Consider the following 23,050-nt stretch of genomic DNA (forward strand, 5'->3'; position numbering starts at 1 on the left):
TCTCTTCTCTTCGAGTCTTGGATTCTCCTCCTATCTTATAAATAAAATAGAGCTGTAACACTGATTTGCCTAAGAGCTGTAGCATGGTTTGTCCAAGACCTGAGAGCTGTGACGCGCCGAGGGCTTTAATGTCCGTTGCTCCAAATCTTTGTTGTGACGAGACAAAGAACCGAGGAACATACACTCGCGTGACACTTATATGACCACTGGAAAAACCGCAGCCTTGACTAGACGAACCTTTGTTGGCAAAGTAATGGCTCTGCTTTTGAATATGCTATCTAGGTTGGTCATAACTTTCCTTCCAAGGAGTAAGCATCTTTTAATTTCATGGCTGCAATTACCATCTGCAGTGATTTTGGAGCCCCAAAAAATAAAGTCTGACATTGTTTCCACTGTTTCCCCATCTATTTCCCATGAAGTGATGGGACCAGATGCCATGATCTTTGTTTTCTGAATGTTGAGTTTTAAGCCAACTTTGTTACTCTCCTCTTTCACTTTCATCAAGAAGCTTTTTAGTTCTTCACTTTCTGCCATAAGGGTGGTGTCATCTACGTATCTGAGGTTATTGATATTTCTCCCAGCAATCTTGATTCCAGCTTGTGCTTCTTCCAGCCCAGCGTTTCTCATGATGTACTCTGCATATAAGTTAAATAAGCAGGGTGACAATATACAGCCTTGACGTATACCTATTCCTATCTGGAACAGTTCTAACAGTTCTAACTGTTGCTACCTGACCTGCATATAGGTTTCTCAAGAGGCAGGTCAGGTGGTCTGGTATGCCCATCTCTTTCAGAATTTTCCACAGTTTATTGTGATCCACACAGTCAAAAGCTTTGGCATAGTCAATAAAGCAGAAATAGATGTTTTTCTGGAACTCTCTTGCTTTTTCGATGATCCAGCAGATGTTGGCAATTTGATCTCTGGTTCCTTTGCCTTTTCTAAAACCAGCTTGAACATCTGGAAGTTCATAGTTCATGTATTGCTGAAGCCTGGCTTGGAGAATTTTGAGCATTACTTTACTAGCATGTGAGATGAGTGCAATTGTGCGGTAGTTTGAGCATTCTTTGGCATTGCCTTTCTTTGGGATTGGAATGAACACTGACCTTTTCCAGTCCTGTGGCCACTGATGAGTTTTCCAAATTTGCTGGCATATTGAGTGCAGCACTTGCACAGAATCATCTTTCAGGATTTGAAATAGCTCAACTGGGATTCCATCACCTCCACTAGCTTTGTTCATAGTGATGCTTTCTAAGGCCCACTTGACTTCACATTCCAGGATATCTGGCTCTAGGTGAGTGATCACACCATCATGTGTGATCACTATGTGTTCTAATTATACTATTAGATATTAGACTATATCTAATAGTCACATAAGACCAAGACCCAAGTCTTAAAACCACTGCAGGAGGAACACGTTTCAACTCTGCTTCTAAAATCTGGTGTCTCAAGGGACTTCCCTGGTGGTCAATGCAGGGGACTTGGGTTTACTGCCTGGTGGGGAAACTAAGATTTCCATGGCATGGCATGAGGCAATTAAACCCAAGGGCTGCAAGTAGAGAAATAACCTCAGGCCGCTATGAAGACAAGGCTCAGCCAAGAAAAAAAAAGGTGGTGTCTCAAAATAAATACAACAAAGATATCCAAAGAAATCTTTACATTAAAAAAAAGGTAGAAAATAAGTTAAATAGCCAACATGAATAAGAATTAGCTTATATCGCTTAAACAAATTCGTTTTATAGAATATTGTTCAGCCTTTTACCAAAAAGTGGTAGATTTTCAGCATAGAAAGATTGTCATGATAATGCGAGTAGAAAAAAACAAGTTGCAAAACAGTGTGTGTGACATCTGTTTGTCTGCTAGGCAGGAAGTCTGTCTTTCTCAGTTTCTCTCTCTCCTATCTCTCTGCCTCTTAGACATTTTGTTTTTTAGTGTATCTATATACAAATGGGGGGAGAATGTTTCCTGAACGCTGCATACTTATTTCTAAATACTAGAGATGTCTTGTTTCCAGAGTATAGAGGATGAGGTTTGGGGGATCGTAATGATATAATTGATATCTGTAATGTTTTTTATAAAGAGCACATATTACTTTCATAATCAGAAAACAGCGACAACAACAATAAAGGATTCGCAGTGCTTCGGTGAGCTCTGAATATCACGGTGTTGATCTATTTCCTCCGTCACATTCTTTTTTGTTTATTCATTCAACAAGTGCTCTTTAAGGCCTTCTCTGCACCAGACCTCGTGCTGGGCCTTGGGCTCTTAGAGCTTAGTGAGGTGTGATCCCCGCTGTGAGAAGCTCACAGATGTCAGAGAAAACCCAGCATGATAAATGCTAAAACAGAGGAAATCACTGGGGGAGGGGCTCCCTGAGTCTTGACGATAATAGCGTTTGTTAACCATAGACAGCTTTTGGGTGATTGAGAGTAGCCTGTGCAAAGGCCCAGAGGCAGAAAGAGCTGTGCTGTGTTTTGCTTAACCGTCTACCTATTTCCTCCTAGTCCAAGCTATCACCATCCCTCACTGCCCTCCACTGCATTCTTCCCCTCCAGACTATCTCTGACCTAACAGTAGAGTGATCTTTCAAAAACACAAAGGCAACCCTGTCAACCCCCTGCTCAAAACCAACTCTATGGCTTCCTCTTGTGACTAGGAGAAAAAAAATCCAAAGATCCTCCACCCAGCAGATCCTGCACCCAAGTTATCAGGAAATCTGTTGGTTCTACTTTCAAAACATGTCCTGACTCCGACTGCCTCTCGCCATCTTCAGTGTAGCCACTGCTGCAAACCACCATTGCCTCTTTCCTGTGTTTTCAAAGAAACTTTCTCACTGTCCTTCTGCTTCTAACTCCCAAACCCATCTGCCCCCAGCTTAGTCAGAGTCATCATGTCAGGCCTCTGGTCTAAACTTCCAACATCTCCTATTTCACCCAGAGCCAAAGCCAAAGCCTTCATAGTGACCCACGGTCTCTGCACATCAGGCTCTTCATTGCCCCTCTGACGTCACCCCTTCCTGCTCTTCTCTCACCCACCTCTTCTCTCACCCACTTGTCACCACTCACAATGGCCTCCTGCTCTTCCGCTCACTTCAGGCTCACTCTGGCCTGGGGCCTTTGCTCCGGGGTTTCTCTGTTTGGAATTCTATGCCCCTAGATGATCACATGACTTCCTCTCTCACCATCTTCAAAACCGCGCTTCTGATTTCTGTCTTTATCTCAGAACCCTCTCTTCCCTGAGTACCATTATCACTCCCAGCCTCTTTCTCTCCTTGCTTCTCTCTTTTTCTTGTGGCAAGCATTGACTCACTCATTGACTTCTCACATTTGCCCCAGATACAGAGATGAAACTTCCTGCCACTTGGGATGATGGCAGGTGGTTAAGAGTGTGATAGCTATGTGGCTGTGGGTGTCATTTCTCAAATTTTCTGAGGTAGAGGCTCTTGCTGAGGGAGGAAACAGAGCTGGACTCCATCTTAGGCCAGGCTGTGAACATTAGGCTACAAGTATGGTCACCCTCCCAATGGACTCTGAACTTTGTGCCCGGTGTCTATATAAATAGCATACCAATGGAAAACCAGACCCCCGGATAAAAGAGCCTCAGGACTTGCACTTGGACTCTCTGTTGCCTAAAAGAATATGCTAATTATCTCTGTAACAGAACAGAGTGGTAAATTCCATTATGTTTATCGGGATATAACCACAGGCCTATTGATAAATATCCACTGTTTATCTAGTCTTGTAACACATGAATCATGGGTTAACTTTGATCCTATCTCTCTTTTACCTTGTCCAGACAGTTTCAAGGAATTCGGAGAGGTGGGTTTGAGCAAGTACACTTAGGGTATATAAGGTTTTCTCAAAAACTGGTCGGGGTCCTTGGCTAAGAGGAGACTCTGCCTTGGGCCCGCCGGCCCAAGATAGTGCACTCTGCTACCTGCACTGTCCTGAGTGAGTTTGTTTCCCGGAACGCGTGGCCACAACATTGCTAGATGTCCCACGGGGCAAGTTCAGGCGAGGTGAGAATTGGGAACTGGGTTGAATGTGGCTTGGGTCAGGTCCAAATCAGGGACCAGCAATGAGAACACTGACCTGGGTGTCAGGCCAGAGCAGGGGGGCTCAAGCTGCTGGGAAAAGTTTGGAACCTTTGGGATTTGACTGAGGATTAAAAGCTTAAAAGTTAGGTTCTATTAATCCTACAAAGAGGAGGCCGTGGCGGCAACGGCGGAAAAAAAAAAAAATCCTACAAAGACCTATGCAACCCTATGTCCTGTGCCTGCTACGCTGTGCCCATCTGTCTGACTTCATCTCCTCAAACTCTCCCCACTCCGTGCAGCAGGCACTCTGGGCTCCTTGTTCCTAGAACTCCCCAGGTGCATTCCTTCCTGCCCCAGGGCCTTCGCAATTGCCATTCTCTCTTCCTGAAACACTCTCTCCCAGGAGTCTGCATTCTTATTCCTTTTTTCATTCAGGTCTTTACTTCAAGGTCACCTTTTCAGTGAGGCCTTCCTTGGCCCTGATCGCACACTACACACTCACATACCAGACTTCTTAGCTCCCTCTCTCCAGATTTTACTTTTTCTTCTTAATATCTATCCCTAACTAACAAATTAGAGATAGAACTGGACATGGAACAACAGACTGGTTCCAAATCAGGAAAGGAGTACATCAAGGCTGTATATTGTCACCCTGCTTATTTAACTTATATGCAGAGTACATCACGCGAAATGCCGGGCTGGATGACTCACAAGCTGGAATCAAGATTGCTGGGAGAAATATCAATAACCTCATATATGCAGATGAAACCACCCTTATGGGAGAAAGCGAAGAGGAACTAAAGAGCCTCTTGTTGAAAGTGAAAGTGGAGAGTGAAAAAGTTGGCTTAAAACCCAACATTCAGAAAACGAAGATCATGGCATCTGGTCCCATCACTTCATGGCAAATAGATGGGGAGACAATGGAAACAGTGACAGACTTTATTTTCTGGGGCTCCATAATCACTTGTGGATGGTGACTGCAGCCTTGAAATTAAAAGATGCTTGCTCCTTGGAAGGAAAGCTATGAGCAACCTGAAAGAAAATGAAAGGTGCTCAGTTGTGTCTGACTCTTTGTGACCCCATGGACTATTCTCCAGGCCAGAATACTAGAGTGGGTAGCCTTTCCCTTCTCCAGGGGATCTTCCCGACCCAGGGATCAAACCCAAGTCTTCATTGCATGTGGATTCCTTACCAGCTAAGCCATAAGGAGTCGGACATGACTGAGAGACTGGACTGAACTGCAACATGTGGGATCTTAGTTCCCCGACCAGGGATCAAACCCAAGACCCCTACAGTGGAGGCACAGAGTCTTAACCCCTGGACCACCAGGGAAGCCCCAGTTTAAATTAAAAATTAAAAAAAATAAAAAGAGGATCATCCTATTTATTTCTAGTAAGAAATAAAAGAGTGGTTGGAAAATACCTGGCAAGTAATAGATGCTTGAGACTCCCCCAGGTTCATTCACAAATATTTATAGAAGACCACCTTTATGCACTGGCTCTTAGAGATATAGCAGTGAACAGCAATCCCTGTCATCAGTCTGTTGACATGCTAATGGAGACAGAGATAACAACAGATAAGGGCAATCATTTGTTAGTTCAGTTCAGTCGCTCAGTCATGTCCGACTCATTGTGACCCCATGGATTGCAGCACACCAGGCTTCCCTGTCCATCACCAACTCCCAGAGCTTACTCAAACTCATGTCCACTGAGTCAGTGATGTCATCCAACCATCTCATCCTCTGTCATCCCCGTCTCCTCCTGCCTTCAATTTTTCCCAGCATCAGGGTCTTTTCCAATGATTCAGTTCTTCGCATCAGATGGCCAAAGTATTGGAGTTCCAGCTTCAGCATCAGTCCTTCCAATGAATATTCCAGACCAATTTCCTTTAGGATGGACGGGTTGGGTCTCCTTGCAGTCCAAGGAACTCTCAAGAGTCTTCTCCAACACCACAATTCAAAAGCATCAATTCTTCAGTGCTCAGCTTTCTTTATAATCCAACTCTCACATCCATACGTGACCACAGGAAAAACCATAGCCTTGACTAGATGGACCTTTGTTGGCAAAGTAATGTCTCTGCTTTTTATTTTTTATTTTTTTTATTTTTTTGTCTCTGCTTTTTAATATGCTATCTAGGTTGGTCATAACTTTCCTTCCAAGGAGTAAGCGTCTTTTAATTTCAAGCCTGCAGTCACCATCTGCAGTGATTTTGGAGCCCCCAAAAATAAACTCTCTCAATGTTTCCATTGTTCTCCTATCTATTTGCCATGAAGTGATGGGACTGGATGCCATGATCTTAGTTTTTTGAATGTTGAGTTTTAAGCCAACTTTTTCACTCACCTCTTTCACTTTCAACAAGAGGCTCTTTAGTTCCTCTTCACCTTCTGCCATACCGGTGGTGTCATCTGCATATCTGAGGTTATTGATATTCCTCCCGGCAATCTTGATTCCAGCTTGTGCTTCATCCAGCTCGGCATTTCCCATGATGTATTCTGCATATAGGGCTTCCCTCATAGTTCAGTTGGTAAACAATCTGCCTGTAATGCAGGAGACTCAGGTTCAATTCCTAGGTCGGGAAGATCCCTTGGAGAAGGAAGTGGCAACTCACTCCAGTATTCTTGCCTGGAGAATCACATGGACAGAGGAGCCTGGCAGGCTACAGTCCATGGGGTCGCAAGAGTTGGAGATGACTTAGTGACTAAACCACCACCATTCTGCATATAAGTTAAATAAGCAGGGTGACAATATACAGCCTTGATGTACCCCTTTCCCGATTTGGAGTACAGTCCAGCCACATGCTGCAAGGTACAACCAAAAAATAAAAATAAGTAAAATAACAATAAAAATAATAAAATAATTATTAAAAGTGTAAGTTGATATGTTGTATTTTCATTCAGTTCATGAATTTTTTTTTTTTTTTGGCCAAGAGGCATGCAGGATTTCAGTTCCCCCACCAGGAATCAAACCCGCACCCTCTGCAGTGGAAGTGCAGAATCTTAACCATTGGACCTCTAGGGTAGTCCTCCATCTCTTTGTGTGTGTAAGGTTATGTAATGCACCAAATACGCAGTAGCTCCACACAGCCTGGAGGGAATGACTGGGCGCCCCCTAGGGCTCAGTGTGGAGTGGTGGCCCTCCACGTAGCACAGGAAGAAAAACTTAGCTGTGCTGCACTAAGGGGTCATTAACACCCTTTCTGGGAGAAAGGCTTTCAAGTGCTTTTTAAAACTTTTTTCCTCCTTACTAAGTTGCAATTTGTGCTTTTTCTACAATGACGTGCATGCTAGGTCGCTTCAGTCGTTTCCAACTCTTTGCGACCCCATGGACTGTATAGCCCACCAGGCTCCCCTGTCCATGGGATTCTCCAGGCAAGAATACTAGAGTGGGCTGCCATTTCCTCCTCCAGGGGATTTTCCTGAGCCAGGGATCAAACCTGCATTTCCTGTGGCTCCTGCCACCCGGGAAGCCCTCAAAAAGCAACCCCTCCTTGCGACCATGACAGGACTCGAACCTGTAATCTTCTGATCCGAAGTCAGACGCCTTATCCATTAGGCCACATGGCCACTGACAACAAGAAGCCAGTGATTTTGTAACAAGAAAAAAAAATGTAATGGAAAGAGCCTGCTGAAGTGTTTTCAGTGTATTGAAAATGTACAGAATGTCTATCTTCCCACAACAACCACAAAATTTTCCAAGTGTATGGAGGAAATTCCCTCGTGATCCAGTGGTTAAGACTCTGCACTTCCAATGCAAGCAGCATGGGTTCAATCCCTGGTCAAGGTACAAAGATCCTGCCTGCGGCTCCACAGGGCAGCATGTATTGAGTTGGCCAAAAAATAGTTTGGGCTTTTCAATAAGATAGTACAGAAATATCCAAACAGACTTTTTGGCCAACTCAATAAAATAAAACGAAAAGTGCCCTGAACCCTGAAGTGTAGTGTTAGGATTCTGAATGATTATAACTGGAAATCACTGTAAGTAGCCCCAGCCCCGAGGCTTTTATTGCATCTGAAAAACAAATGGGGGGAATGAGGGGCAGCAGACAGGGGTAAGGGATTGAGGTACAAACTACTGATACTGTGTATAAAGTAAGTAAGCTACGGGATGTATTGTACAGCTCGGGGGAAGTATAGCCAATATTTGATAATAACTTTAAATTGAATACATCTGTAAGTTTTGAAGCTCTATGCAGTATACCTGATCAGATCAGATCAGTCGCTCAGTCGTGTCCGACTCTTTGCTACCCCATGAATCGAAGCACGCTAGGCCTCCCTGTCCATCACCAACTCCCCGAGTTCACTGAGACTCACGTCCATCAAGTCAGTGATGCCATCCAGCCATCTCATCCTCTGTCTTCCCCTTCTCCTGCCCCCAATCCCTCCCAGCATCAGAGTCTTTTCCAATGAGTCAACTCTTCGCATGAGGTGGCCAAAGTACTGGAGTTTCAGCTTTGGCATCATTCCTTCCAAAAAACACCCAGGGCTGATCTCCTTCAGAATGGACTGGTTGGATCTTCTTGCAGTCCAAGGGACTCTCAAGAGTCTTCTCCAACACCACAGTTCAAAAGCATCAATTCTTTGGCGCTCAGCCTTCTTCACAGTCCAACTCTCACATCCATACATGACCACAGGAAAAACCATAGCCTTGACTAGACGGACCTTTGTTGGCAAAGTAATGGCTCTGCTTTTGAATATGCTATCTAGGTTGGTCATAACTTTCCTTCCAAGGAGTAAGCGTCTTTTAATTTCATGGCTGCAGTCACCATCTGCAGTGATTTTTGAGCCCCCCCCAAAAAAGTCTGACACTGTGTCCACTGTTTCCCCATCTATTTCCCATGAAGTGGTGGGACCAGATGCCATGATCTTCGTTTTCTGAATGTTGAGCTTTAAGCCAACTTTTTCACTCTCCACTTTCACTTTCATCAAGAGGCTTTTTAGTTCCTCTTCACTTTCTGCCATAAGGGTGGTGTCATCTGCATATCTGAGGTTATTGATGTTTCTCCCAGCAATCTTGATTCCAGCTTGTGCTTCTTCCAGTCCAGCGTTTCTCATGATGTACTCTGCATATAAGTTAAATAAACAGGGTGACAATATACAGCCTTGACGAACTCCTTTTCCTATTTGGAACCAGTCTGTTGTTCCATGTCCAGTTCTAACTGTTGCTTCCTGACCTGCATACAAATTTCTCAAGAGGCAGGTCAGGTGGTCTGGTATTCCCATCTCTTTCAGAATTTCCCACAGTTTATTGTGATCCACACAGTCAAAGGCTTTGGCATAGTCAATAAAGCAGAAATAGATGTTTTTCTGGAACTCTCTTGCTTTTTCCATGATCCAGCGGATGTTGGCAATTTGATCTCTCGTTCCTCTGCCTTTTCTAAAACCAGCTTGAACATCAGTAGTATCATATTGTAAATTAGCTATATATCTCTATTTTTCTTTAAAATGATGGGCTGGTACTCAGATTATCTTATTCTTTAAAATCCCTCTTTCTTCTCTTTTGTCTGCTCTCCCAACTCCACCTCCAGGTTTCTACCTTGCAGTCTTTGGCCCGAATGGCAAATGTAGTTTAATGAATCTCTCAGTGAAAAAATAAGAAAAAGATAAATAGGATGCTTTCGAAAGCTCATGATGCGATCACAAGGATCCACCCAAGTGGACAGTCGGCACAAAGGCACAGGAACTTGTCCTGACCGAGGGGTTTGGTCACTGGCCAAGGAAAATCCCTGACTTTCTTTGCACTGGCGCCAGGGAACATTGCTCCCAGGTAGAAGTGACAGGAAGTAATATGGATACACACTTTTCCCTGAAAGAGTCCCTGGGGGTGAGGGAGGAGAGGGTGGGACAACTTGAGAGAGTGATGTTGACATACATACACTATCATGTTTAAATAGACAGCTAGTGGGAATCAGGGAATCAACAGGGAATTCAGCTGAGTGCTCTGTGATGACCTAGAAGGGTGGCGATAGGGGAAGGAGTGGGAGAGAGACTCCAGAGGCAGCGGATATATGTACGTGCTGTGCTGTGCTAAGTTGCTTCAGTCGTGTCTTACTCTTTGTGACCCTATGGACTGTAGCCTGCCAGGCTTCTCTGACCATGGGATTCTCCAGACAAGAATACTGGAGTGGGTTGCCATGCCCTCCTCCAGGGGATCTTTCTGACCCAGGGGTTGAACTCATGTCTCTTTCGTCTACTGCATTGACAGATGTGTTCTTTCCCACTAGAGCCACCTGGGAAGCGCAAATATATACATACTTGTTGCCGATTCTTGTATAGCAGAAACAAACACAACATTCTAAAGCAATTATACTCCAACTAAAACTAAATTTTTAAAAATTACCTTATGTACCTATAAAAAGAAAGAATCCTGTTTTCTTGAGGGGTGTGGTGAGGGTTACTAGTATTTTCAAAGTGAAAGTGAAGTCTCTCAGTCGTGTCCGACTCTTTGCAACCCCGTGGACTGTAGCCTACCAGGCTCCTCCATCCATGGGATTCTCCAAGCAAGAATACTGAAATGGGTTGCCATTTCCTTCTAGAGGGGATCTTCCCGATCGAGGGATCGAACCCGGGTCTCCCACATGCAGGCAGACGCTTTAACCTCTGAGCCACCAGTATTTTCAAATGGCCCACCCAACTGAGGGGTAGGGCACCAGCCTTCAGGCTAGACAGACTTGGATTTGCAGTTCTCACCAGGTTGATTCCTAGCTGGTTGACCCTGTGCAAGACTCTCCTATCAGGGACCTCAGTTTCTGCATCTGTAAAATGGAGGTAAGAATGCCGATTTCCTGGGGCTGCTCTGAGGATGAAATGAGGAGATAAATAAACGCAAAATGCTCAGTACTATCATGTCACTCAGGGCACTTCCCTGGTGACTCAAGCAGTAAGGAATCTGCCTGCAATCCAGGAGCTGCAGGTTTGATCCCTGGGTCAGGAAGATCCCCTGGAGGAGGAAACAGTAACCCACTCCAGAGTTTTTGCCTGGAGAATCCCATGGACATAGGAGCCTGGTGGGCTACAGTCCTGTCCATGGGATCGCAAAGAATCGGAGACGACTGAAGCGACTTAGCACGCATGCGCGCATCACATGACTCCTGTGCTCAGCAAACTGTATAAAATAAAGTATTCATTCAATGAATGTTTTTGTCATATAAACGCTAGAGTGGATGAAACTGAGCAGCCCCTGCTCTGTGGAGCTTACAGATCAGTGGAGCAGATAGTCATGGTGTAAGCACATGAATAAAGAAGTACAAATTGCACCAAATACTGAGAAGGAAAAGTCCAGAGAACTAAGAGAACATATAACCAGGACCACCTAATCTAGTCACTTTTTAACCCAGATGAAATTACTACAGAGGTCATGGGCTGTTTTTGTGTTTCACTCAATGATAAGAGAATTCTTCACGTGAACAATACGCTCAACATTTTGCAAAGAACTTTTCATAGTTGAAATGCTCATGTGGTCTGAAGCGGAGAAGATGATGCTCATTTAACAGAGATTAAAACTAAGCTGTAGAGAGGTTATGTAACTTCCTTAAGGCCAGATAAATCACTGAGGGCAAGCCCAGAGATAAGATAAAACCCAGAGGTCCTTTGCAAGCCCAGAGATAAGATAAAACCCAGAGGTCCTTTGCTTCCGCTTCCGCATCTATTGCTTTTTCAGTATCTCATTTTTTTCAATTCTGAAATATAGCCTATTTTCTTCTTTTGAAAATGTTGAAATATAGAGTTTATTTACAAAAAGCATGGGAAAATATATGTGCATGGTTTAAAGAAACCCTATGTAACTACTACTCAGTCTAAGGAACAGAATTTAACATAGCCCAAAAGTTCTTTTACATATCCTTCCCCAGAAGTAATTCCTATGCTAATCTTTTAACAACTCCTTTGTTAATCATTCATTCTTTTACCTTTTAAGAGTCTTTATCAAGTATGCATCTCAACAATATTATTGCTTGTCATTAATAAAATATTAATAGTTATTAATAATAAATAGTATTGCTTGTTTATAAATGGTATCCTAGATTATGTTTTCTTCTATAACTTGCTTCTTCTTTTCAATGTTTTGTTTTTGAGATTATTCATACTGATGATGCCTATACCTCATTTTTAAAGATAAATAATATTCCCTTGTGTGGTTACACCACAGCTTGTTTGCGCACTCTTAGGTTAATGAGAACTTGGGTCATTTCAGTGTTTTTCTGTTACAGTTCTTCTTTTTTCTTTTGAAAGATGGATAAATTTGTTTTTATAAAAAACTCTGGAAGATGTTACAAGATTTGTGAATTTAAATTTCAGTCCCTACAACCACAATATCAGTACTATATGATAGAAGTTCTAGCATTTATTTTGAGTTTACCATCAGCCAGGAACTTCACACACATTTAAAAAATTTAATTCTCCTAACATTCCTATTTGATATGTATTATTATCTTTTAGGCAGTGAAACTGAGGTTTTGGAGGTTAGACAATTTGTGCTGTGCTAAGTCACCACTTCATTCGTGTCTGATTCTTTGTGATTCCGTGGACTGTAGCCCACCAGGCTCCTTTGTCCATGGGATTCTCCAGGCAAGTATTCTGGAGTGGGTTACCATTTCCTCCTCCAGGGGGTCACCCAGGGATCAAACCTGCATTTCCTGCGGCTCCTGCATTGCAGGTGGATTCTTTACCACTTGAGCCACCCTGGAAGCCCTCAAAAAGCAACCCGTCCTTGCGACCGTGACAGGACTCGAACCTGTAATCTTCTGATCCGAAGTCAGACGCCTTATCCATTAGGCCACACAGCCACCGACAATGACAAGACAGTGATTTTGTAACAAGAAAAAAAGGTAATGGAAAGCCTGCTGAAGTGTTTTCAGTGCACTGAAAATGTATAGAATGTCTATCTTCCCACAGGAAATTCCCTTGTGATCCAGTGGTTAAGACTCTGCGCTTCCAATGCAAGCAGCATGGGTTCAATCCCTGGTCAAGGTACAAAGGTCTGCACAAAGGCACAAGAACTTGTTCTGGCCCGGGGGGTTGGTCACTGGCCAAGGAAAATTCCTGACTTTCTTTGCACTGGCCCCAGGGAACATTGCTCCCAGGTAGAAGTGACAGGAAGTAATATGGATACACACTTTCCCCCAAAAGAGTCCCTGAGGGTGAGGGAGGAGAGGGTGGGACAACTTGAGAGAGTGATGTTGACATACATACACTGCTGCTGCTGCTGCTAAGTCGCTTCAGTCGTGTCCTACTCTGTGGGACCCCATAGATGGCAGCCCACCAGGCTCCTCCATTCCTGGGATTCTCCAGGCAAAAACACTGGAGTGGGTTGCCATTTCCTTCTCCAATGCATGAAAGTGAAAAGTGAAAGTTAAGTAGCTCAGTCATGTCCTTCTTCGAGACCCAAGCTCGAAGCCCTCGAAAAGCTACCCATCCCCTTGCGACTGTGGCAGGACTCGAACCTGCAAACTTCTGATCCGAAGTCAGACGCCTTATCCATTAGGCCACACAGCCACCCACTAGACAACTCAGGTAAGGCTGTTAGGAGAGTCAAGATGACAGCTCAGTCTAAATCTAACATTCTGGTTCCTTCCAATTCATTCCAGGACTTAATACTGTACTATGCCTGCTATGGAGAAGGCAATGGCACCCCACTCCAGTACTCTTGCCTGGAAAATCCCATGGACGGAGGAGCCTGGTAGGCTGCAGTCCATGGGGTTGCTAAGAGTCGGACACGACTGAGCGACTTCACTTTCACTTTTCACTTTCATGCATTGGAGAAGGAAAGGGCAACCAACTCCAGTGTTCTTGCCTGGAGAATCCCATGGATGGAGGAGCCTGTTGGTCTACAGTCTATGGGGTCTCAAAGTGTTGGACACGACTGAGCAACTTCACTTCACTTATGCAGGAATAAAAACCAAATGTAATGGTGGACTATAAAATCTGTAAGTATCTACTATATTTTTTAATATTCATGGCTGTGGTAAAACACACATAGTGGGATTCCTTGGCGATACAGTGGTTAGGACACTGTGCTTCCATTGTAGCCGGCACGGATTCGATCCCTGGTCAGGGAACTAAGATACCACATGCCTCTCAGCTCAGCCAAACAAGAAACCAAAAACACCACACACATACAACATAAAATTTACCGTCTTAACTACTTCTTAAAATCTGAAGTATTTTTAAGTTGAGTAGTGTTAAGTACATTCACACTGTTTTACAATCCTCTCCAGACCTCTTACAGCCATTCTTGTATATATCATCTGGGGCACAAGAGCAGGATTTTTCTCTAGGGCACGTCCTTGAGTGGAATCACATGGGTTTGCATATGTCCGACTTTATCAGTTAAGGTCAGGCTCTTTTTCAAAGTTTGCATCAGTTTATACTCCCATAGGCATTTAATTTTGTTTTAAGTATTACATTCAAATGTTAAATTTTATTTTTAAGTTCCAACACAAAAAGATCAAAAAGACAACACAATGAAAAAAATCTGTCCCCTAATCATCTTATTGTCTCCCCACAGATAATCAAAATTACGTTTCTGGTGATCACCCTTCCAGAAATATGTTTTTGCATATATTTCCCCCTTTTACAACAACAATTTGTAGCATTCTATACATACATCTGAAGCTTGTTTGTTTCTCTTAACAAACATTATAGGCAATATAATTTGGTCTCTGGAGCAGGTTGCCTGGATTCATATCCAGCTTCATGCTAAACTCATGGTGATTTCGATTAGGTCATTTAATCTCTCTGTGTCTTATATTACTTATCTGTAAAATGTGGGACAAATCCTAACTTATAAGGTCTTTATGAGAATTAAATTACTTAATATGTGTAGAGCATTTAGAATCCTGCCTATTAGAACTGTAACTATTGTCAGCATAATCATATCAATGCTTTCTCATTCTTTTTTATGGCTGTCTTATAGTCCATTATATAAATGTATGAATTTATTTTAATCATAATTGATAAACATTTAAGTTGTTCAGGTATGTTTATAGCACAGCAATAAATAACTATCATTTCCCACTCACACAGGTGAATATATCTAAAAGATAAAGTTCTAGAATGGAACTGCTGGGTCAAAGGTATTTAGTGCAGCTATCATTTTAACGGATATTGAGAAGCTTTCCTTCATGAATACACCACACACTCTCATATATATTAACTTAAAGGGATATAAAAAATTTAGACTAGAAGAACCCTAGGTAAAGCTACTTTACTGTTCAGATGAGTCAGCTGATGCCAAGAGAGAGGAAGTGACTGGCATAGGTTTAGTGGTGGAAATAGCACCAAAACCCTCGCAGCTGTCTGGATTTAAGAGTTCTTAAAACGCTTTAAAGTCCTTGTTGTTCAGTCGCTGTTCTTAGTCGCTCAGTCATGTCTGACTAAGTCCTCGTTAACATTTTATTATGTTGATGCTGCAGTTTGCTTACATAATGGTAGTAACTTAATATCTAATTTCTCAATATTCGTTCCGATTTTTCTCCTGGGCTATGTTTCTACCCTGGATAGATCATGTGCGCTACCAAGTGACCCTTGGACAAATCTGACCGGCTTGAGGTTGACCAAGTGACCGATCTGCCCTCGTCTTTGAATATGCTGGACTTGGTAAACTGTCTCTAGGGAATCAGAGTTCCGCCAAGCACTCCTAAGAGATCATTTAAATTACATCAAGGGAAATGAACCAGAGCATTTGCTCAGTAATTTGCCGAGACCAATTTTGCAAGCTGTGGTTGATTTGTAGTATATCTTTTAGACTAAAGGAAGCCCGCCCCTTCGTAGCGAAGCCGTCATTGGCTGGTACGGCTGTCAATCACCAGCAAGATAAATACGGAGAGACCGGTGGCTCTTTTCTCAGGACGTCCTGGAGCGCGTGGTGTGGCGGCAGTTAGGCTGCGCGAGTCGTGCCAGAGAGAGTCTCTGCGGTAATGTCGTTACGCCTTACTAACTGGAGTGGAAAGTAAAAGGGACCTCTCCTCCTCCATCCTCTTTTCTCCCTCCCTGCCGGGCAGGCGTAATGGCGGAAGTCGCGGCGACTGGTGCCGGCGGAGAGGCTATGGCGGCAGTGGCGGCGGGGGAAGGCTCCTCGGGCCCCGTGGGCTTGCCTCTAGGCCGGGGCTTCTCGAGCTACCGGCCCTTCGAGCCCCAGGCGTTGGGTCTCAGCCCGAGCTGGCGGCTCACCGGCTTCTCTGGCATGAAGGGCTGAGGCTGCAAGGTCCCCCAGGAGACGCTGCTCAAACTCCTGGCGGGACTGACGCGACCGGTGGTGCTGCCCGCGCCGGGCCGGGGCCTGGTCGGAGGCCTTGAAGAGACGGCCCAGGAAGCCGGTCTGCCGGTGAGGGCGGAACCCAGCCCTCCCTTCCCCACCCTGGGCATTGGGATGGACTCCTGCGTCATACCCCTGAGACACGGGGGCCTGTCCTTGGTGCAGACCACCGACTTCTTTTACCCGCTGGTGGAAGATCCCTACATGATGGGGCGCATCGCATGTGCCAACGTGCTGAGTGACCTTTACGCGATGGGCATTACTGAGTGTGACAACATGTTGATGCTACTCAGCGTCAGCCAGAGTATGCCTGAGGAGGAGCGAGAAAAGATAACACCACTCATGATCAAAGGCTTTCGAGATGCTGCCGAGGAAGGAGGGACTGCGGTGACTGGTGGGCAAACGGTGGTAAACCCTTGGATTATCATCGGTGGAGTTGCCACTGTAGTATGTCAACCAAATGAATTCATCCTGCCTGACAGTGCCGTTGTTGGGGATGTGCTCGTGTTAACTAAACCCTTAGGAACTCAGGTTGCCGTCAATGCCCACCAATGGCTGGATAATCCTGAACGATGGAATAAGATAAAGATGGTGGTCTCCAGAGAAGAGGTAGAGCTGGGTTATCAGGAAGCCATGTTCAACATGGCTACCCTCAATAGAATTGCTGCCGGGCTGATGCACACGTTTAATGCCCATGCAGCCACAGATATCACTGGCTTTGGCATTCTGGGTCACTCTCAGAACCTTGCAAAACAACAAAGAAATGAGGTCTCCTTTGTCATTCATAATCTGCCCATCATTGCCAAGATGGCTGCCATCAGCAAGGCCAGCGGGCGCTTCGGTCTCCTGCAAGGAACCTCAGCAGAAACTTCTGGGGGGCTACTAATTTGTCTGCCAAGAGAACAGGCAGCTCGCTTTTGTTCAGAAATCAAATCTTCAAAGTATGGAGAGGGTCATCAAGCCTGGATCGTCGGTATTGTGGAAAAGGGAAACCGGACAGCCCGGATCATTGACAAGCCTCGCGTTATTGAGGTCCTACCTCGTGGGGCCACTGCTACTCCTCTTGTTCCTGAGAACTCCAGTGCCTCCTCTGAGCCTAGCTTGTGAGATGGAACAGCAGAAGTTGTTCAGACTGTACAGCCTTTGTACACAAGCATGGACCATCCGCTAGAGTTGATTTTAGGAAGAAATTTCCAAAGAAGGCTGCCTGCATCGTAGTTCCAGCTGCTCTTCCTAGGTGATTTGAATCAGCCTATCAAAAGCTGCACATTCCAAGGCCAGAAGTAACATTTTGGACTTCTGGGGGGTCGGGGGGTGTATATTTGGTCATCTCTTGAGTGGAAAAAGCAGAAACCCCCCCTGTTTCCTCTTTCCAAGAGCAAGAGATTACTCAGGTTTGAGATATTTTTCTTGGCACAGGATTAATTGATTTCTGCACAGGGAGTGAAATTATTTATTAAAATTACACCAAAAATGCATTATTTATTAAAATTACACCAGAAATGCAAAATGAAAAACACTTAGATCAGAAATAAATAAGTTTGGACCAATACTGTTGATAAATTGAAATTGTTATGAGAGATTTAAATACAATGTCAAATTCTTATTAGATTACTCTGAAACACTGGCTCTTTCCTACTCTGGACAAGAATTGAGCAGCTTGTCCAATGACTGGGAAAGGAGGACCTCCAACCACCTTACTTGGTCTCTGTTAATGACGTCTCTCTCTAAACCCCTTTAAGGACTGGGAGAGGCAGACCAAACCCCAGAGACCAGGCTTTGGTGGACGTTAAGATGTTAAATCTTGTGTTGAAAATTCCTGGTGATTTCATCAATAAAGCAATTTCTAGTGAAATAATTTTGTTGAAAATTCTTCTGGTGAATGTATCTTTGGAATTATTCATCTTTTACAGTTTTATAAAATGAACCAACATAACATTTGGTGTTGACAGCAAAGGATCATGAACAGTCATAAATTCCAAGGCCTAGAGGGTGGGAGAGGAAATGGCAAAGGAAAGGTGTCAGCCTTTCTTGGAAGATGGAAAGTGGGTGTAAGAGGGGTAATTGACTTAGAACAGAGGAGGCCAAAGTATAAATGCCTTCAGAAGGACTTTCCTGGTGGTCCAATGGTTAGACTCCAAACTTCCACTGCAAGGGGCATGGGTTCCATCCCTGGTTGGGGAACTTAGACCCCACATGCTGTGAGGTGTTCAGTTCAATTGCTCAGTCATGTCTGACTCTTTGCAACTCCATGGACCGCAGCATGCCAGGCTTCCCTGTCCATCACCAACTCCCAGAGCTTGCTCAAACTCCTATCCATCGAGTCGGTGATGCCTTCTAACCATCTCATCCTCTGTCGTCCCCTTCTCCCGCCTTCAGTCTTTCCCAGCATCAGGGTCTTTTCTAATGAGTCAGTTCATATCAGGTGGCCAAAGTATTGGAGCTTCAGTTTCAGCATTAGTCCTTCCAATGAATATTCAGCACTGATTTCCTTTAGGATTGATTGGTTTGAGCTCCTTGCAGTCCAAGAGACTCAACAGTCTTCTCCAACACCACAGTTAAAAAGTTGCAAGGTGTGGCCCCCCCTCCTAAAAAAATGCCTTCAGAGTTGGGGAACACTTAACAAGAAGCAAAGAGATAGGCTCCAAATATACCAAGGAAGATGGGGTCAAAGATACTGGTTAAAAGTTTATGCGTAGGGTAATTAGATCTTCACAGTTGTCAAACATCTCCCCACACTGTGTCATACAGCCACATGACTGCCTCTCACCTCTGTAGGTAAAGGGCAGTTTGGTCTCTGGAAAATGTGAACTTTAAAAATACTATAAAGTCGGGGGCAATCAGCAGAGCAGAGGACAGGGAGCCTCATCAAGAGCAAGAATAAAGACAAAAATGAGATTGTCCAGTCTGCTCTCTCTGCTTTGGTATTAGAAACACTGGGAAGCTTATATTGCCCCTGCCTGGCACAGGTGGAAGGTACTTCTCTGGAGAAAATAAATCTGCCTAGGGGAGAAAAACCTATAAATTCAAACATTTAGGGAGCCCCCAGTGAAAAATCCCTGTACCAGGAAGCCTCCCAGTTGGAAAGCTTCACTTAAAAAGATTCTTTTTAATGCCTCATTGTCAAATAGAAGCAGTAAAGGATCACCAGACATTTGAGGCAAGTTCCAACTGGAAAGAAGTCAAAGCAAACAAAGACTTTAAAAAAGAGACTATACAGGGAGCAAAAGAAAAAGGAATAAAAGAAGAAAAAGCAGCCATTGAAAGATAAGAGAGCAAAGCACTTAGAATAAAAAAATACAGCTAAAAATCTTTAAATTCAGTAGTTTTTGTTATTTATTTGGCTGCACTATAAGACATAAGGGATCTTAGTTCCCCAATCAGGGATTGGAAGCTTGGCGTCTTAACCACAGGACCACCAGGGAAGTCCTCAGTAGAAGATTTAGAAGGTAAAGCTGACATTTATCAGAAAGGAGAACAAAACAAAAAGATGCACAATGAAGGGGGAAAACAGGAAAATCAGAGATGGGCCAGGAGGTTTAACAAATAAGAGTTCCAGAAAGAGGTAATAAAGCATATGAAAGGAAGAAAACAAAGAATTATACAAGAAAGGTTTATGAAATTTAAAAGTTGTGTCTGTTAACATGCCTTTTGAGTTCCCAGCACTGGGAGTGGAAAAAGGCCTACATTCATTTTATTATTAACTATTGTTAAAATACTACAGATTAAAAGACCATAATAAAAACAATAGCAAATGCTTATATAATACTCTTTGCCAGGCACTGTTCTAAGAGGTTTTATATGTATTAACTTCTGTAAACTTCCAACAACCCCATTTGCAAACTGAGGTGCAAGAAGATTGAGAAATTTGGTCAAGGTTGCACTGGCAGTCTACTAACTAAACGGCCTGGTTTCCAAGTCCATACTTCCAGTCATGGTGAGCTCCTAAAGCTTCTGGGAGGAGAGGAGATCACAAAGGTTTGGTATCAGACTTCTCAGAAGTGAACTGGAAGCTAAAAGACAATGAGAAAGTGCTTCCAAAATTCTGAGGGTAAGTGATTTTCTCTGTGTAATTCTATAGCCATGCTTTTTTTTTCCAAAAATTTTTAGACGTGCAAGGTATTGAAGTGTTTTCATCGCATTCACTCTTTCTTAAGAAACTGCTGGAAGATGTGCTCCAGCAAAACAAGGGAGCAAACGGAGAAAGAGGAAGAACACAGGGTCCAGGAAATGCAACCCAGCCCAGGTGAAAGGTGAAGGGAGCTCTCAAGGTAAGAGCTGTCCACCAGGCACAGAGAAGAACCAGCTCATGCTGGAGCAGAAGCTTGGAAGGCTTCTAGGAAAAGGAAAATGGAACTGATAGAGTATTGATATGTTTAATTGTGTGAAAAATTGTATTGGAAGGTAATCGGAAGATGTAAAAAGAATTAGTGATAATTACATAGGAAATTGGGGCTTCTCCAGTGGCTCAGCAGTAAAGAATCCATCTGCAATGCAGGCAACTCAGGTTCAATCCCTGGCTTAGGAAGATCGCCTGATGAAGGATATGGCAACTCACTCTAGTACTGTTACCTGGAGATCCCATGGACAGAGGCACCCATCAGGCTGCAGTCCGTGGGGTCGCAAAAGAGTCAGGCTCAACTGAGCAACTAAACGACAGCAACAACATAGAAAATTAGCAAATTAAAAAAAAAAAAAACTGAGGCAGTTATCAACTCTAGCCAAAAATAAACAAAATGTAATGTATCAACAATAAATAGATAAATTCAATCAGGTTTTCTCAGAGCTCAAAGCTCTCAAATTACTTTCCACAAAACCCCTGCTTCATCTCAAGGCACTTCATCTCACTGCACACTCACTGCCTTTCTCACTGAACTCTAGCCCAGTAGCCTTTCTATGACTTCCCTGGTGGCTCAGACAGTAAAGTGTCTGCCTACAATGCAGGAAACCCAGGTTCAATCCCTGGTTTGGGAAGATCTCCTGGAGAAGGGAATGGCAACCCACTCCAGTATTCTTGCCCCCCCCCAAAAAAAAGGGGCTCAAAGAAGTATTTGGGCTTCCCTGGTGGCTCAGATGGTAAAGCGTCTGCCTGCAATGTGGGAGACCTGGGTTCGATCCCTGGGCCAGGAAGATCCCCTGGAGAAGGAAATGGCAACCCACTCCAGTACTCTTGCCTGGAAAATCCCATGGATAGATGAGCCTGGTAGGCTGTAGTCCGTGGGATCGCAAAGAGTCAGACACGACTGAATTACTTCTCTCAAACAAATCGAGATCCTTTGTTCTCCATCTCTCTATCCAACTGGCTAACTCTCAGTCCTAGCTTAGTTAGAATAAAATCTCTTCATAAAAGCCCTCTCTGACCTCAGCCAACACCCGGCAACTCTCCAACTCATCATCCTATGTATTACCTTTCACGTGTCTGCATGCTCAGTTGCTTCAGTCATGTCCAGCTCTTTGCGACCCAATGGACTGTAGCCCACCAGACTCCTCAGTCCACGGGATTCTCCCAGGAAGAATACTGGAGTGGGTTGCCATACCTTCTTTCAGGAGATCTTCCTGACCCAGGGATCAAAATCGTGTCTCCTGCATTGCAGGCAGATTCTTTACTGCTGAGTCACCAGGGAAGCCCTTTCTTGGCTTCTTAGATATTTCGGTTTTTTTATTTGGCCATGCCGGGTCTCAGTTTGAGGTATGTGGGATCTAGTTACTCAACTAGGGATCAAACTCAGAGCCCCTGCATTTGGAGTTCGGAGTCTCATCCACTTGATTATCAGGAAAGTTCCTTCTTAATTTACTTTTTAATTGTCCCTTTCTGCAAGTGTGTAAGCTCCAAGATGGCAGAGGACGTTCTATATCCCCAGCACCTGTACAGTGTCTGGCCCACAGTTAATGCTCAGGATATACTGAATCGATGAGTGAGTGAGTGAGACACACTCGGGACTCCAGCACCCTCTGTTTTCACACTTTCCTTGCTCTTAGTGTCTCCTAGTGGTGGAAGTTGGTACCACCAATCTCAAGACAAGGCTTTGGATAAGAAATCGGGGCCTTGGTTCTGCTTACTAAAGAATACGACTCTCTAACTGGTTTATTTTCTTGCTTGGGCTCGACAGTAGAAAAGGGAAGGAAAATGATTGGATGCTTCCCTGGCCTGGGTCCTCTTAGTTAACCTAGGAAGGGTTAGGGGGTTGGAAGCGAGGTAGGCATCCAACTATTCCTTGAAGAGGGCCTGGGCAGCAAAGTGGAAGTAGCAGGTAATGGGAGGTAACAGGCCTGGGGTGGAAATCAGAACAGAATCACAGGTATAAACAGAGGTGTAACAAAGGTGAAGGAGGATGTCCCTGGTGGTCCAGTGGTTAAGAATCCTCCTGCCAATGCAGGGGACATGGGTTCGATCCCTGTTCTGGGAAGATTTCACGTGCCACAGGGCAACTAAGCCCATGGGACACAACTACTGAGCCTGCATACCTGCTCCACAACTAGAGAAACCACAGCAATGAGAAGCCTGCATGCTGCAACTGGAGAATAGCCCCTGATCACTGCAACTGGAGAAAGCCTGAGGGTAGCAATGAAGACCCAGCATAATCAAAAATAAATAATAATAAAGAAAAAGCAAAAAAAGTTTTTCTTAAAAGGTGATGGAGAGAAAGAAAGAGGAAGAAAAAGGGAGCCAAAGAAAGAAAAGAAAAAGGAGAGGACATTGAAAGTAGAGAGAGAGGAAGATGAAGAGGAGGGACAGAAAGGACAGAAGGAAAGGCAGTGCCAGGCAACC

The 23,050-nt window shown here is 44.1% G+C and overlaps 1 protein-coding gene and 3 non-coding genes across 4 annotated transcripts; 1 reads left to right on the forward strand and 3 right to left on the reverse strand.

Moving 5' to 3' along the window:
• Positions 1-7,522: 7,522 nt before the first annotated feature.
• On the reverse strand, positions 7,523-7,595 carry TRNAR-UCG (transfer RNA arginine (anticodon UCG)). Its single transcript has one exon. It is a non-coding gene; the product is annotated as a tRNA-Arg (tRNA).
• A 5,143-nt stretch (positions 7,596-12,738) lies between these two features.
• On the reverse strand, positions 12,739-12,811 carry TRNAR-UCG (transfer RNA arginine (anticodon UCG)). The gene has a single exon. It is a non-coding gene; the product is annotated as a tRNA-Arg (tRNA).
• Positions 12,812-13,447: 636 nt separating this feature from the next.
• On the reverse strand, positions 13,448-13,520 carry TRNAR-UCG (transfer RNA arginine (anticodon UCG)). The gene has a single exon. It is a non-coding gene; the product is annotated as a tRNA-Arg (tRNA).
• A 2,351-nt stretch (positions 13,521-15,871) lies between these two features.
• SEPHS2 (selenophosphate synthetase 2) lies at positions 15,872-18,136 on the forward strand. The gene has a single exon (XM_086374957.1). The coding sequence runs from the start codon at positions 16,033-16,035 to the stop codon at positions 17,386-17,388; it is 1,356 nt and encodes a 451-aa protein (XP_086231083.1). The 5' UTR covers positions 15,872-16,032; the 3' UTR covers positions 17,389-18,136.
• Positions 18,137-23,050: the final 4,914 nt, after the last annotated feature.

Source organism: Bos grunniens, chromosome 25 (assembly GCF_055505025.1).
Source record: "Bos grunniens cultivar Pamir isolate PY7600 chromosome 25, Bosgru_T2T1.0, whole genome shotgun sequence".
Classification (NCBI taxonomy): Eukaryota; Metazoa; Chordata; class Mammalia; order Artiodactyla; family Bovidae; genus Bos; species Bos grunniens.